Genomic DNA, 14,668 nt, shown 5'->3' with positions numbered 1-14,668 from the left:
GTTGTGTTCTGGTACTACGCTCTTGTCTCTGTGGCCCATCTGTTTCTGCTCCTACCCCTGATCTCATCTCCAGCCAACCCCTCCTACGTGCCCCCGCCCCAGTGCCAGCCCGGGGAGTTCGCCTGCAAGAACAACCGCTGCATCCAAGAGCGCTGGAAGTGTGACGGGGACAACGATTGTCTGGACAACAGTGATGAGGCCCCTGAGCTCTGTCGTAAGTGTGCCACGTCATTGTCATGGTTACACAGCAACACAAAGATAAACAAAAATTGTGTTTAAAGGTCCTAGCTAATGTGAACTGACAGAGCGCAAACTGGAGTTTCCAAGATTGTCTCTTTCCATGCAGTGTAATGTGGCTGTAATTTGACTGGCCAGCTTTCTCCTCATCAGGCGATAGTGAGAACCAGGCACTCATGTTTGTCTTGGATGTTCTCCTCTTTTTCTTACACTTCATTTAAAGTGGCATATTTAAAGGATTACAGGATTATTTATCAAACACAAGGCGTTCGTAAAGCAGTGTGCTCAGTTTTTAAGAATTTTAAATTTAAACAGTTTTTAAAAAAGAAGTGTTGATGTATATTTTCCTGTTTTCTTCCTCCAGACCAGCACACCTGCCCTGCTGACAGATTCAAATGCCAGAACAACCGCTGTATCCCCCTGCGATGGCTGTGTGATGGCGACAACGACTGCGGCAATGATGAAGATGAATCCAACACCACCTGCTCTGGTAAGTGTGATGTTGGAGTTCTTTGTAGTTTGGAGATCTTTTCAGTTTTTCATTCATCTTTTGATATGTGAGGGACACAGTTGGAGTCCAAGTACCTGTGTAGCAGTTTTTTTTTATACTTTGTAAAGATGGATCAAAAACAAAGCTGCTGTTGCTGTGGAGTTTATGTTTTTTATTATGTATGTATCGAGTCATGATATGCAGCTTGGGTTTTTGCTGTTAGATGATGAATATTTTAATCACATAACTATGAAACTAAGAGGGATTGAGATTAAGTTCAGAGTCATAAGGATGCGACTACAGAATCAATAAATCTATTTAGTGTTAGTGATTGTTTAAGCAAGATAGCGAATAGTACAGAAACACTGGACTAATGAAACTTCGGGCAGACAGGCAAGTTGTATCTCCAGCAGACATATTGGAACCTGACTATCAGTGCGGGTTGATGCCATTGTGATTTTACAAACCATCCAGGAGAATGTATTGATCTAGCACTTCAATGATAACAGGCTGAAATGCAGCAATGGTCCTTGGCCAGCACCATTTGTTACTTTTATAAGAGCGATCTCAGTATCTCAAATAAATTGAAGGAGATTACAAATTGCTTTTAATTCAATTAAGATAAAGCGAGTGTGCTGTGTTTGGGATACAAAGATTATTAGTTACTATTTGTAGCAATAGAATATTGGAAATTGAATTAAGATCTAATCTGTTAGATGTGTGAGGATGCCGCTTTTAACAGTGATGAGTTATTGCAAGCTTAAATGTTAAGTCAAGGATATTACAAAAGGAAAAGGGACTTTTTTACAACACTTAACTGTTTTACACCGTGTTCCCCTGCCAGCTCGTACATGCCCACCGAACCAGTACCCATGTGCCAGCGGGCGCTGCATCCCCATCTCCTGGACATGTGACCTGGATGACGACTGTGGAGACCGCTCTGATGAACCAGACTCCTGTGGTGAGTCTTTATTGCTCTTTCATTCTGTTGTTTTTTGCATGAATAGCAGATATTTTAGTTTGAGATGACAAATGATCATGATTTTTGACTCTCCTCTCTTCCCAGCATACCCAACCTGCTTCCCTCTGACCCAGTTCACCTGTGCCAACGGGCGGTGCATCAACATCAACTGGCGCTGTGACAACGGTGAGCACCATCCTCTGAGACATCCTTCACTTTCCATGAAGCTGCACTTTAAAACAATCCAGCAGCTGACAATAAAATCTTTCTGTGTGTGTGCTCGTGTACAGACAATGACTGTGGGGATAACAGCGACGAAGCAGGCTGCAGTCATTCCTGCTCCAGCGTCCAGTTCAAATGTAACAGTGGTCGCTGCATCCCAGAATACTGGACCTGTGATGGCGACAATGACTGTGGAGATTACAGCGACGAGACTCATGCCAACTGTACCAACCAGGGTAGGGAACAATACTGTGTGCACCAAACTGAAATATTACTGCTCTAAATTGTTTTGTTATGGCATTGTCTCCTCTCCCTCGTTGTTTGAGATAAAAATGGTTTGTGCTCTGCCTAAGTTAAGCTCACATCACATCATGTATTGTATTTCACAGTGTTTACATGTTGCTGTTTGCTGTTGTAAAGAGGTTATCATAATGGAGACTGGATCTTCCTCCCCTCTGTCCTTTTTCCTCTCCTCTTCATGCCCCGGCCTGCCCTCTGGCTTCCACTTATCACTTCCTCTCCGTTGCACTGTTCAGGATGTGATTATGTTTTGTGGTTAGATAACAATTAAACTCTTTCAAGGTCTTGTGCAAATGGCACACATGTTTTGACTCCACTGCAAGCAACATGAATTTACATGTTGAGAGTTAAAAATAACTGGTGGTCATGTTGGGCTGCTTTGGAACATTGAGTTAACCACTTTTTGTGACAATGACTGTGACATTGTCATAGCACTGTGTTGTACTCTTTTTTTCAGCTGTTGGTTTGCCTTGAAGCATATGTTCCTGTACACTGTGTGTGTATTGGTGTTGTATCTTGTGTTTGATCCATGCAGAAATGCAGCCAACTGCTGTCAAGTCCCAGCATGCAAAATGGGGCGCAGCGTGACCTGTTGGTCTAATGAGCAATCTGTGCTCTGTGCTCTGTGTGTGTCTGGCTGTGTGTGTGTTTCTGTGTTCCCTTGGCCTGCTGTTTGGAAGTCATTAGCTGAAATAAAAAAGCAATACTATCGCCTTCCCCTCCTGTATATTGTATTCTGTGTTGAAAGGTCTCCGGCCCATTTCCTGCTTTAGCCGTGCCAAGTACTGACCTTTGCCATGAGGGGATGTCATTGTGCCACCTCCTCAGTGGTGCCTTTAATCTGCCTGTGACATCAGTCAGTGAGCTGTGTGTGTCATTGTTGTTTAACTTGGCTCAGTGTCAGGTTGTTAACCCAGCTTCCCAGCATACCTACACATTAATTAATGTCTAGAATGGCCTGTTCTTTCTCTTCTCAGCTTTTGGCAAAGTGTGTATGTGTGTGGTCTGCGTGCGTGTTGTCTGCTGTTTGTTTTTCCAGTCTGGTTATTTTTCAGTTGCTGACTTACAATGATATTTTATTACTTCTTTGACATTCCTTAACTGCACCCTCCATCTTTTTATGTTGGCTAACTGTCACACTTTGTCTTGGTGATTTCTCTGCAGCCACCCGTCCACCAGGCGGGTGCCACGTAGATGAGTTCCAGTGTCGGATGGACGGCCTGTGCATTCCCATGCGCTGGCGCTGTGATGGCGACACAGACTGCATGGACCTGAGTGATGAGAACAACTGTGAGGGTGTGACCCACATGTGTGACCCTGCAGTCAAGTTCAGCTGCAGGGACTCTGGTAAGCATACATTTAGCTGCCTTGCACACCAGAGGTTAAGGTTGACGAACCATTCCTATTTCTAGAATTCAGTTTTACCCCCCCAATGGAAGAGTAAATGGCCAGTCACCCCAGAAAGTGGCACTGGGAAATTTATGAATCACACATTGGCTGCTCTTTGTGGCTAGTTTAATTTGTGCCAAACTGGATACAGAGTGGGCGGAAGTTATTACCTTTGCTTCTTACTTGCTGAACAGGATTATTTAAAATTGGCTGGTACAACCTTCCTCCATTTTGGACTCTGTTTCCTCAAAGGTCAGCTCTGTCAAGATGATTTACAGTTGGTCAACAGCTTGAACTCAGTTCAACAAAAGCTGAATTCACATCGCCTTCCCAACCAAACCCACTGATTGTTGTAATTTCATTGAAATTAATAGAATTTTGTTCCAAACTTTTGCTGTCATAGTGGCTGGTGTTACCAAGCCCTAAAACTTGTTTTAACTGTTCTTATGAATATATTAAGATAAAAGTCTTAAAACAACAAAAGCTGAAAGTTGACGTTTTGTGGTCTTGTCAGCTCGCTGCATTAGCAAGGCCTGGGTGTGTGATGGCGACAGTGACTGTGAGGACAACTCGGATGAGGATAACTGCGAGGCGTTGGTGTGCAAGTTGTCTCACCACATGTGCGCTACTAACGACTCCATCTGTCTGCCTGCTGAGAAGCTGTGTGATGGCACTGACGATTGTCCGGATGGCTCTGACGAGAAACTTTGTGGTAAAACATTCTTTATTCACAAAAACATTTCTACACATAAAGCACAGCATGAGGATGTGTTTCAGTACCTGGTTATTTTGCCCTCTGATATTCCAAACACCACATACACAGACTCGCTCACTCACAGCTCTCCTGTCTCGGATATACTCCAGCCTTTTCATCTCTGTTTCTTGCATGCAGACTTGTGTTCATTGGACAACGGTGGCTGTAGTCACAACTGCAGCATCATTCCCGGGGAAGGCTTCATGTGCTCTTGTCCCCTGGGCATGGAGCTGGGAGCTGACAATAAGACCTGCCAGATTCAGAGCTTCTGTGCCAAACACCTTAAGTGCAGCCAGAAGTGCGAGCAGGAGAAATCCAGCGTCAAGTGTTCGTGCTACGAGGGCTGGGAGCTGGAGTCTGACATGGAGAGCTGCAAAAGCACTGGTAAGGAAGGATGAGGACTTGGCGTAAAGAGTTCATTCAGTCCTACAAATTGAAGAGTTTCTTTTTGGCTTCAGATTGAGAGTAACACTTTTTTACTTTGTTGAAAAAGCTACACAATGCTGATTCTACTGTATGTATATACAGTTTTTAATGCATCATGGTGTTGAAGGTATTTTTTTCCACAAAGTTAGCAGCAGACCCCTTCATTTTTTTTTTTTCCTTTGGAAGGGACAGATAGAAGGGGGGTGTAGACAGCTTCGGCAGGATTTGATCAAAGACCAACAAGGGGTTTTGTGATGAGATTTACTATGGTGAGATGCTAACACTTTTCTGGGTATTATTTCTTTGCCTTAAGATCCCTTCAAGCCTTTCATCATCTTCTCCAACCGCCATGAGATCAGAAGGATTGAGCTGCACAAGGGGGAGTTCAGTGTGCTGGTGCCAGGCCTGAGGAACACCATCGCCTTGGACTTTCACCTCAACCAGAGCACCCTGTACTGGACTGATGTCGTGGAGGACAAGATCTACCGTGGGAAACTGTCTGAAAATGGAGGTGAGGAAGCCAGTAAGCTAAAGCTTTCTGTAATTTTAGGTTATGCTGAGAGATAGATAGGGTGGTGGAATGAATGGCTACTCAGTAAAGTGTAATTTACATTGTAATGAGTTCATTTTTCAGTGTCATCTCTTTGTAAGTACAATGAAAATAGCAAAGTGGACTGTTCCTTCTGAGATAGCAAATCATGTTTGTGCTTAACTGTGCATTTCATAGAAATGAACTTCCGCTGAGCAAATACACTCTGTAATTTCTCAGAGCCAAATGTTTTTAAAAAGAGTCTGTGGTCAGCAGTGGCGGTCTGTGACCCTGAATAAATCTCCCAGGTCACGGTCGGCCTTTCCTGCTCCAAAACCCCAGGTCTCCTTGCCAATCAAGGTTGTGTTCCCAGCACAGCACTTAGGGGGCACACGGAAGGCTTTGTCTCTTCCCATTTATCTCAGTACTCGTTGTGCGTGACTGCAGCCAGAACACTGATGTAGCGTAGGAGGCACAACACACTGTAGTTCCAGTTCCCAGCCATCCAACTTCACCATTAAAACAGGGCCTCTGAGCCGAGACATTGTGAACAACTCATACATCAGCTCCTGCTGCTTGTTATTGAAGCAATTTCAGCATCTCCAAAGTTGTTGGCATACACTGGATTGTGCCAACTTCTTAATACAGATACCCATACCCACCCATACACACAGAAGGGCAGCCATAACTCCAGCATTCCTTTAAGCAAACTGAAGAAGACCTATCCCACTCCCTCTAATTACTACTGGAAGGACTTGTGAAGAACTTGTCTTGATCGCCTTCAGCCAGAGATGATGACACATTTTGGTTTTGCACTTAGTTTGCATGACAGCCAGTGGTTTCTGGGAAATAATAAAAAGAGAGGGAGGTCTTTCTTAGAAGTGGGGCAGTGGGGTTGGGAAGATACTGCTAATCGAGGTCGAACTGACTGACACAGCAGCAGTGCATGCCATTCACTGACGGATTCCACAAGAGTAAAGAATTCTAAACAACTCTGTGTTTGTTAGGGATTATTTTTTTTGCAATGAACCATATGTGCTGGCTAGAGATTCGCTCACCCTGGAGAATGTGAAATGAGCCAAGCTATTAAACTAAATTAGCTGGATCACAACTGCTCTTTTTTTCTGCTTTAAAGACCACTGACATTAAAATGCCATAAAATGCAACAAATGATCAGTCTCTGTTTTAAGTCCCATTTTCTCTGTGTGTTCCTGTCTAGCCCTGACCAGTTTTGAGGTGGTGATCCAGTATGGACTGGCTACTCCAGAAGGTCTGGCTGTGGACTGGATAGCAGGAAACATCTACTGGGTGGAAAGCAATCTGGACCAAATTGAAGTGGCCAAGTTGGATGGGACCATGAGAACCACCCTGCTGGCTGGGGAAGTGGAGCATCCCCGGGCTATTGCCCTAGACCCTCGTGACGGGTAAGGGACATAGAACAAGGCATTCTAAAGCCATAAACACCCCTTACATGTGTGTGTTGTTCTTACATAGAATAAATTACATAGATGCATTCCTCCCACAGTATTCTCTTTGAAAGTGACATGTATATACCTTTTACACATCTGTGATAATCCCCCCCCTCACACTGATTATTTTCTGTTGGCAGTATTCTATTTTGGACAGACTGGGATGCCAGTCTCCCCAGGATTGAGGCAGCATCTATGAGTGGTGAAGGCAGGCGCACTATCCATAGGGAAACTGGCAGTGGCGGCTGGCCCAACGGACTCACTGTGGACTACATGGAAAGACGCATTGTCTGGATTGATGCCAGGTAGCATTTGCCACTAGTCTCTGAATATACAGAGTGCTTTCATTTCACTGCACCCACCCACTCACTGGTTGCATCACTCACTTGCTCTGTCTTTTTTCTCTTTTCTTGTTATTATACATGTTGTAATAAACATCCAGAGGTGCTGTGCTTCTGTAAAACTACGTACCATCTACACACTCTTCTAGTCACACGAGCAACATGCATATACTTAAGCTGATACACATGTTGCCCCTGTTATGTAAAGTATACATCTGTGCGTTAAATCCCTCTCCAGGTCAGATGCTATCTACTCTGCCATGTACGACGGTTCTGGGCTGATTGAAGTGTTGCGGGGACATGAGTATTTATCCCACCCCTTTGCTGTGACCATGTATGGAGGCGAGGTCTACTGGACTGACTGGAGGACTAACACTCTTGCCAAAGCCAACAAATGGACAGGACACAATGTCACTGTAGTCCAGCGCACCAACACACAGCCCTTTGACTTGCAGGTCTATCATCCGTCCAGACAACCCCAGGGTAGGTTGCACACCAGACACAGATGCATAAATGCTCATAGAGAAACGCACATTCACAGATAGAGAGAACCTATATCACCGATTTACCGCTGCCTGTCACCCAGCTGACTGATTTGGACCTTAACTCTAAGGAGAATGGGGACAAGCTCACAGTTCATTGCGACCATGTTGATTCACAGCTCCTATTCCCCCAAGATCAGCTGACCTTTTAGAGCTGTGAGCCACGTTGTCTCCCCACACCGGCAGCAATTTGGATGCCTCTTGCTGCCTTGCTGATCAAAAAGTCACCTCTGTTTGGCATTTCCCACCGGCTGGGTAGGAAATAAAAGCCTCCTCCTGTGATTTAAATGTCATGTGTTGATCTCAGAGACACACATGATTGGCAAGATGGCAGTAGGACTGTGAGAATTGTTTTGCAGGATTCTGTCACATTGAGTTGTCACCTTGATGTTCAGTAGCCAATGGCTATGGGATCCCAGGGGTGTGTGGGCAGCAGAGAGGCACTAGGTCCTGTAATTAGAGGCAGAAAAAGAGAGATCTCACAACGTTGTTGATCGACAGCTGCAACCAATGCCCATGACAGTGATGAGGCAACAAGCTGTGTTGACAGGTCTGGTAGACAAACTCTGTTTCTGCGCTCTCATTTTCCTTGAGGGTTCATTGATGGAGAGGTCCATTACACTCAGGAAAATGAGAAAATAACTCCTGACTGTGACACTCTGGAAACTGCATCTCACATTCAAGCTATTGGTTTAGTCTGATACAAGACTGTACAGGTCACTTAAATGCTTTTTTCTAAATTGTTGAAATATCATATTCACTGCAGCCTATAAGGAAATGCCTCCTCCTCTCTATCTGTGTCTCTCATATACCACATGTCCTCTTCTTCTTCTCTCTCTTTTAGCTCCCAACCCGTGTGCCACCAGTGATGGTAGAGGGCCTTGCTCCCACCTCTGTCTCATCAACTTTAACCAGACCTTCTCCTGTGCCTGCCCTCACCTCATGAAGTTGCAGCCTGACAAACGCACCTGCAAAGGTAAGGACAGATACTGTTGCACACTTATACTCTTACAAACACACACACACCTACAGACATTTTCTCTTACCTTAAAAACCACTGTCGTGGAGAATATACACGCAATGCAGTGATGACACAAAAGTCCTTGTCATCAAGGAGCCACGGGCAGACTCTTTGTTTGCAGGAGTCTTTTCTTACGACTTTGAGGACTGCGGCGTGTTCTCCCGACGGTCTTCTCCCGAACGAGACATCAGCATCATTAGCTGCCGTCTCTTATGACTAAAGACATGATTGCATCTTTGTTTGCGCCACACAGCCTTCTTCACTTTCATATAAAAGACTGTAACTAGTGATGTGCTGAGGTCTTCATTTATTGTAGTGTGATTTCATGAGTGGGTTTCAGGATGAGTTTGAGGGGTAGCTGTGAGAATTTCTGTGCATGTCAGCACATCCTCTCACTCCGAGTGTCTGTCTAAATGTTGAGCATTCTACAGAAGAATCCTCATCTCAGCGGTGTAGATGTAAGGATAATTGGATTAGAGGGCATCTGATGCATTCTCTGTTAACACGGGATTTTTCAGGGAGCTGAGCTGTTTCAGCCAAACTGAGGTTTTCTTTTTTTCGTACCCTGACACATTCACCACAGAGTTTCATTTGTACACACACTTCATTGAGAGGGAGTTGTCTGTTACATCCACCTGCCATCTCCCTAGAGGTAATCAAGCCTCGACAACGGCAACGTGTTACTAACTGGTCAGTTTGACCCTCCTTTTGATTGTGTTGTTAGTACAGTGAGAAGAAGCCTAAACTTAACTAAACCTTTAATCACTCTGAATTTATGACAGTAGGAATTGGACAAACCTGAACTTGAGAAAGGGGATTTCTATACCGAGAAAAGCATTTCTGCCTCAAGTCATCCTAAATCATATGTTAAGTCTCAAGGCTAACACTGGACTTGCACATGTGAAAGACATGCAGGTTAGAAAAGCTGCCCAACTGATTCCATATGTGTATATTAGGGCTGTTGCGATATTATTGTAATTAAATATATATACAAAATTTGAAGAAAACAAATACTATTAGTCAAATTAATCTTTCATTTAGTTTTTGTGTTTGTGTGTCCTTGAGAGAGTCTGTAACCAAAACTGTACAAAAAGAACAATTACACTTTATAGATAGTGAAAAGGCAACCAGATGAACTGATAAACAAAAGATCCACAAGGCCTAACATCTGCATTATGTGTATTATTAACACAATATCAATATTTCATTTTTTAAATGTCTCGGTTGTCATCAATACTGGTATATTGTGACACCACTAGTGTATATCTGCATTTCCTCTTTTTGTCATTCTCTTCATTTGTAGACAAGAAACACAGAAACCATTTCTAAAAATGCAATAGAAGTGATTAAAAGTATTTCTTACTCTGTGTGTGTTTTTCTTTTTCAGAGTCCCGCAAATTCCTCCTTTATGCTCGTCAGATCGAGATCCGAGGTGTCGACATCGACAACCCTTACTACAATTACATCATCTCCTTCACTGTCCCGGACATAGACAATGTGACAGCGGTGGACTATGATGCTGTGGAGCATCGCATCTACTGGTCAGATGTTCGAACACAGACCATCAAAAGAGCTTTCATCAACGGCACAGGGGTGGAGACTGTTGTGTCTGCTGGTAGGAACAATCCCAGGAGTGTCTTGTTACTCCTGTTTTGATTTAATTCTTTTTATTTCACTAGGAAAGTTTAGACTTTCATAAATACAGTTTTCTGTCTGAAAGTCCAGAAATTCCGAGTTTCTGGACACTGCATGCTCATGGAGCTATAACCTTTTCCTTTGTGGTTCTGAAACTCCCCAGACCTTCCTAATGCCCATGGGCTGGCTGTAGACTGGGTGTCCAGAAACCTTTTCTGGACCAGCTATGATGCCAATAAGAAGCAGATCAATGTGGCCAGACTGGATGGATCTTTCAAGAATGCTGTCATCCAGGGGTTAGACAAGCCCCACTGTCTGGTGGTGCACCCTCTACTGGGGTGAGTGTTCCAGTCAGTCAGGCTAAAATGTGATCACTCCATCTGATGCTCTTTTTCTGGGTTCTTTTTCTCTTCTTCAATAATAATTCATTAAGTTTCTACTGACTTTAATTGACCAGATTGCACAGTTTTCTTAGTTTACTTACTTTTACTTACTTAAACTTATTGTTCAGAAGAGTACACTTTGGTCTAGGTGTTTGATACACAGCAGTCAGTCTCCTAATGCTTCTTCTTCATTGACCTACTTGTTTCTCCCCCTGATGTTCTTTGTTCTGTAATGGGTCTTTGGTAGAGTGTTGTTCTTCTTCAGAAAATAGATTTCAGCTCCTCTCCACATCTAATACTGTTCATATCCCTCCTCAGGAAACTTTACTGGACTGATGGTGACAACATAAGCATGGCGAACATGGATGGTAGCAACCGCACCACACTTTTCACCAATCAGAAGGGACCAGTAGGTAAGCTGATGTACCCCCTCCTCCTAAGAATATTTGACAGCGGAATAATACTGAATTTCTGTTTAACTCTATAGTGTGAAAGTACAGATTAAGCATAGATGTGTGTATCTATAATAGCGTCATTATTCCTTCCTCTCAGGCCTCTCTATTGACTATGAAAAAGAGCAGCTGTACTGGATCAGCTCAGGAAACAGCACCATTAACCGGTGTCAGATGGATGGATCTAAACTGGAGATCCTGGATGGTGTTAAAGGCAAACTTACCAAGGCTACTGCACTGGCTATCATGGGTAAGATGAAAAAGATAATGCTACTACTCTTCATTTTCTGTATGCAATTTTAATAGTTACATCATATTACTGCTTATATTCAAGGCAGATCCATATCTCAGAATCACCAGCCCATGTCGAGGGGGTAACATACAATGATGTGAATCAATTTCCCTCACTGTAGGAGACAAGCTGTGGTGGGCAGATCAAGGAACTGACCAGATAGGAACATGTGACAAGAAGGATGGAGGAACCTGGAAGGTTTTGCGAAACAACACGTCCCCTATGATGCACATGAGGATCTATGATGAGGATGTGCAGAAAGGTAAGAATTATGTAATTGTATAATTTGGAAAAAAAAAAAAAAGTTACTGCTTTTTATTCTGTCTCAAAACCATTTCTCAGTTTTTTTTTTTGTTTCTCACTGATCTTCTTCCTTTCCTGTAGCGGGTATCAACCTGTGCAGTAACAACAATGGTGACTGCTCACAGCTGTGTCTCCCCACCTCACCAACAACCAGGGCCTGCATGTGTACCGCAGGGTACAGCCTCAAGACAGGACAGCAGTCCTGTGAAGGTAAGACACTTTCACAGCTACATTCAAACATACAGTAGAAATGCAGTATGTCCTAAAAACAAAAAGTGATTGTCCTCTCTCTGAGCAGGTATGGGCTCTTTCCTTCTTTACTCTGTTCATGAGGGAATCAGAGGAATTCCACTCGACCCAGCAGACAAATCTGACGCATTGGTGCCAGTGTCTGGCACCTCTCTGGCCGTCGGCATCGACTTCCACGCAGGTGAGTGACACTGAGGGACATTAGTAACTAGATGGCTGCGCTTGAGTGACATCCTGAAGCTGTCATTATCCAAGTGAAGTGGGTATTGGTAGGTAGTGACACAAAAGATCTTTTCTTTTTCAGAGAATGACACCATCTACTGGGTGGACATGGGCCTGAGCACCATCAGCAGGGCTAAGAGAGATCAGACGTGGAGAGAAGATGTGGTCACCAATGGCATCGGCCGGGTGGAGGGCATCACCGTTGACTGGATAGCAGGTCTAGACAAAGCCGATTCGAAACCCTATTTTAATTCTGTTCAACACTTGCATACTTCATAATTGCACAAGCACAGTATGTAGAAGTAGCTGATTTATATCCCTTTACTTTCACAGGAAATATTTACTGGACTGACCAGGGATTCGACGTGATTGAGGTGGCCAGGCTGAATGGCTCGTTCCGCTATGTCGTCATTTCCCAGGGCCTGGACAAACCCAGAGCCATAACTGTCCACCCAGTGAAAGGGTAAGACTTTCTACCAACAATTTAACTCTGCAATAGTGTTAAAGTACTTTTATATAGTTGTCTTTCTTATTTCCCCTGACATGCACTTTCAAATCTCCTCGTGTCGCTGTGTGCAGGTATCTGTTCTGGACTGAGTGGGGTCAGTACCCTCGTATTGAGCGCTCTCGGTTGGACGGCTCCCAGAGATTGGTCATGGTCAATGTGAGCATCAGTTGGCCGAATGGAATCTCCATCGACTACGAGGTGTGGACTAAAGCTGAAATCATACTGCTTTACATATCCCTAAACACATTTTTCTTATTTGATGTCTAGTTTGAACAGATACACTATGATGTTTCAGAGACTGGACCATGCTCTGCTGTGCATTGAGAATTATCATTATTGTTACTGATTCTTTATACGCCCCGGTTTCATAAAATGCAATTTAAATTATCATATGTAGTTAAATTGATTTAATGTAGCTACAATGGTAGTTCACAATAGTTCCTTTCTTTGCACAATATAATATAAAAATCTCCCATTGTTATATATTGATTTGTTAACATTAAGTGCTGTAGCACACAAGCTAAAGCGGACATTAAAATGATTTTGATGTCTTAGTGTTTTTACAGCAGGATACCATCAAAACAGTTTGCTAAATACCTTTTATGTTTAATCTGCGCTGTGAAAATGTGACTTGAATAATCGACACTATTTCATTCCTGCTCCGTCTCTGCAGGAGGGTCTTCTGTATTGGTGCGATGCCAGGACAGACAAGATTGAACGCATCAACCTGGAGACTGGAGAGAACAGGGAGCTGGTGCTTGCCAACAACAACATGGACATGTTTGCTGTGTCTGTTTTTGAGGAATACATTTACTGGAGTGATAGGTCAGTGAAGTTGATATGTTTGTTTGATCGTTGAACCATCTTTTTCCATTGTTCTAAATCATCTATCCATACTTTTTAATGAATAACAGCCTTTGAATCATATGAAATATTTCATATTGTAATGTAGTGTGAATTGGCTCACAGTTTTGTTGTCTTTTGTTTAGGACTCATGCCAATGGCTCCATCAAGAGAGGCAGCAAAGACAATGCAACAGATGCTGTGCAACTCAGGACCGGCATTGGCGTACAACTGAAAGACATCAAGGTTTTCAACAGGGCCAGGCAGCAAGGTAGGAAAAACACACAAATCACCCAAATACACAAACATCCAAACTTAAACATGAACCCTAAAAATGTGCTTTTTCAATAAAAAGTTTAAACGTCCTCACAAGCACAGTGGGCTGCTGCGTGTTTGTCCTCACTGTAGATAAGAACAAGCCCTCACATGCACAATGATAAAAACTCCCAACTTAATAAACACCCCCCAGGAATCGATGAAATGCTGTGTTTAACCAGGCTCATTATTTGTTTAACAACACACCCCATAAACGTGTCACACTCTCCCCAGGCACCAACGTCTGCAAAGACAACAACGGCGGCTGCGAACAGCTGTGTCTTTTCCGTGGCAATGGGGAGCGCACCTGCGCCTGTGCTCATGGCATGCTGGCAGAGGACAACCGCAGTTGCCGCGACTATGACGGATACTTGCTGTACTCGGAGCGTACCATTCTGAAGAGCATTCACCTGTCGGATGAAACGAACCTCAATGCGCCAATAAAGCCGTTTGAGGACCCTGATCACATGAAGAATGTCATCGCCCTCAGCTTTGACTACCATGGCGGTGGAGGGAAGGGAGCCAACCGCGTCTTCTTCAGCGACATCCACTTTGGCAACATCCAGCAGATCAATGATGACGGCACAGACCGCAAGATTGTGGTGGACAGTAAGTGTGGAGTCATCAATCGCATTCATTTTTTCCATCAGAAAATCCACAAAGCTCCACTAAGCATCACTCACTGCTACACCTAAACCTTTCCCTCCACTCAGTCTGAATACATATATTTCAACTGTGTTGCCTAGTTGGTACCCTTTCTTTCATCCTCTCCATTAATAATTGAA

The 14,668-nt window shown here is 43.7% G+C and overlaps 1 protein-coding gene across 1 annotated transcript in view; it reads left to right on the top strand.

Moving 5' to 3' along the window:
* LOC111218980 (low-density lipoprotein receptor-related protein 1-like) overlaps window positions 1–14,668 on the top strand; it is an 87,660-nt gene that overhangs the window by 46,311 nt on the left and 26,681 nt on the right. Inside the window, exons 16-41 of the mRNA XM_022741500.1 lie at window positions 74–214; window positions 602–727; window positions 1,572–1,688; window positions 1,794–1,874; window positions 1,979–2,146; window positions 3,375–3,557; window positions 4,114–4,311; window positions 4,492–4,737; window positions 5,093–5,290; window positions 6,528–6,732; window positions 6,918–7,082; window positions 7,357–7,601; window positions 8,505–8,636; window positions 10,069–10,296; window positions 10,480–10,654; window positions 11,018–11,112; window positions 11,252–11,401; window positions 11,565–11,705; window positions 11,828–11,956; window positions 12,045–12,176; window positions 12,300–12,434; window positions 12,551–12,680; window positions 12,797–12,923; window positions 13,399–13,550; window positions 13,715–13,839; window positions 14,118–14,492. Coding sequence (XP_022597221.1) covers window positions 74–214; window positions 602–727; window positions 1,572–1,688; window positions 1,794–1,874; window positions 1,979–2,146; window positions 3,375–3,557; window positions 4,114–4,311; window positions 4,492–4,737; window positions 5,093–5,290; window positions 6,528–6,732; window positions 6,918–7,082; window positions 7,357–7,601; window positions 8,505–8,636; window positions 10,069–10,296; window positions 10,480–10,654; window positions 11,018–11,112; window positions 11,252–11,401; window positions 11,565–11,705; window positions 11,828–11,956; window positions 12,045–12,176; window positions 12,300–12,434; window positions 12,551–12,680; window positions 12,797–12,923; window positions 13,399–13,550; window positions 13,715–13,839; window positions 14,118–14,492 — 4,299 coding nt within the window. The remainder of the gene's footprint in view (window positions 1–73; window positions 215–601; window positions 728–1,571; window positions 1,689–1,793; window positions 1,875–1,978; window positions 2,147–3,374; window positions 3,558–4,113; window positions 4,312–4,491; window positions 4,738–5,092; window positions 5,291–6,527; window positions 6,733–6,917; window positions 7,083–7,356; window positions 7,602–8,504; window positions 8,637–10,068; window positions 10,297–10,479; window positions 10,655–11,017; window positions 11,113–11,251; window positions 11,402–11,564; window positions 11,706–11,827; window positions 11,957–12,044; window positions 12,177–12,299; window positions 12,435–12,550; window positions 12,681–12,796; window positions 12,924–13,398; window positions 13,551–13,714; window positions 13,840–14,117; window positions 14,493–14,668) is intronic.

The sequence above is a fragment of the Seriola dumerili genome, unplaced genomic scaffold (assembly GCF_002260705.1).
Source record: "Seriola dumerili isolate Sdu_G_001 unplaced genomic scaffold, Sdu_1.0 BDQW01000056.1, whole genome shotgun sequence".
Classification (NCBI taxonomy): domain Eukaryota; kingdom Metazoa; phylum Chordata; class Actinopteri; order Carangiformes; family Carangidae; genus Seriola; species Seriola dumerili.
The sequence above is the reverse complement of the archived record's forward strand: the minus strand, read 5'-3'. Positions and strand labels throughout refer to the sequence as shown.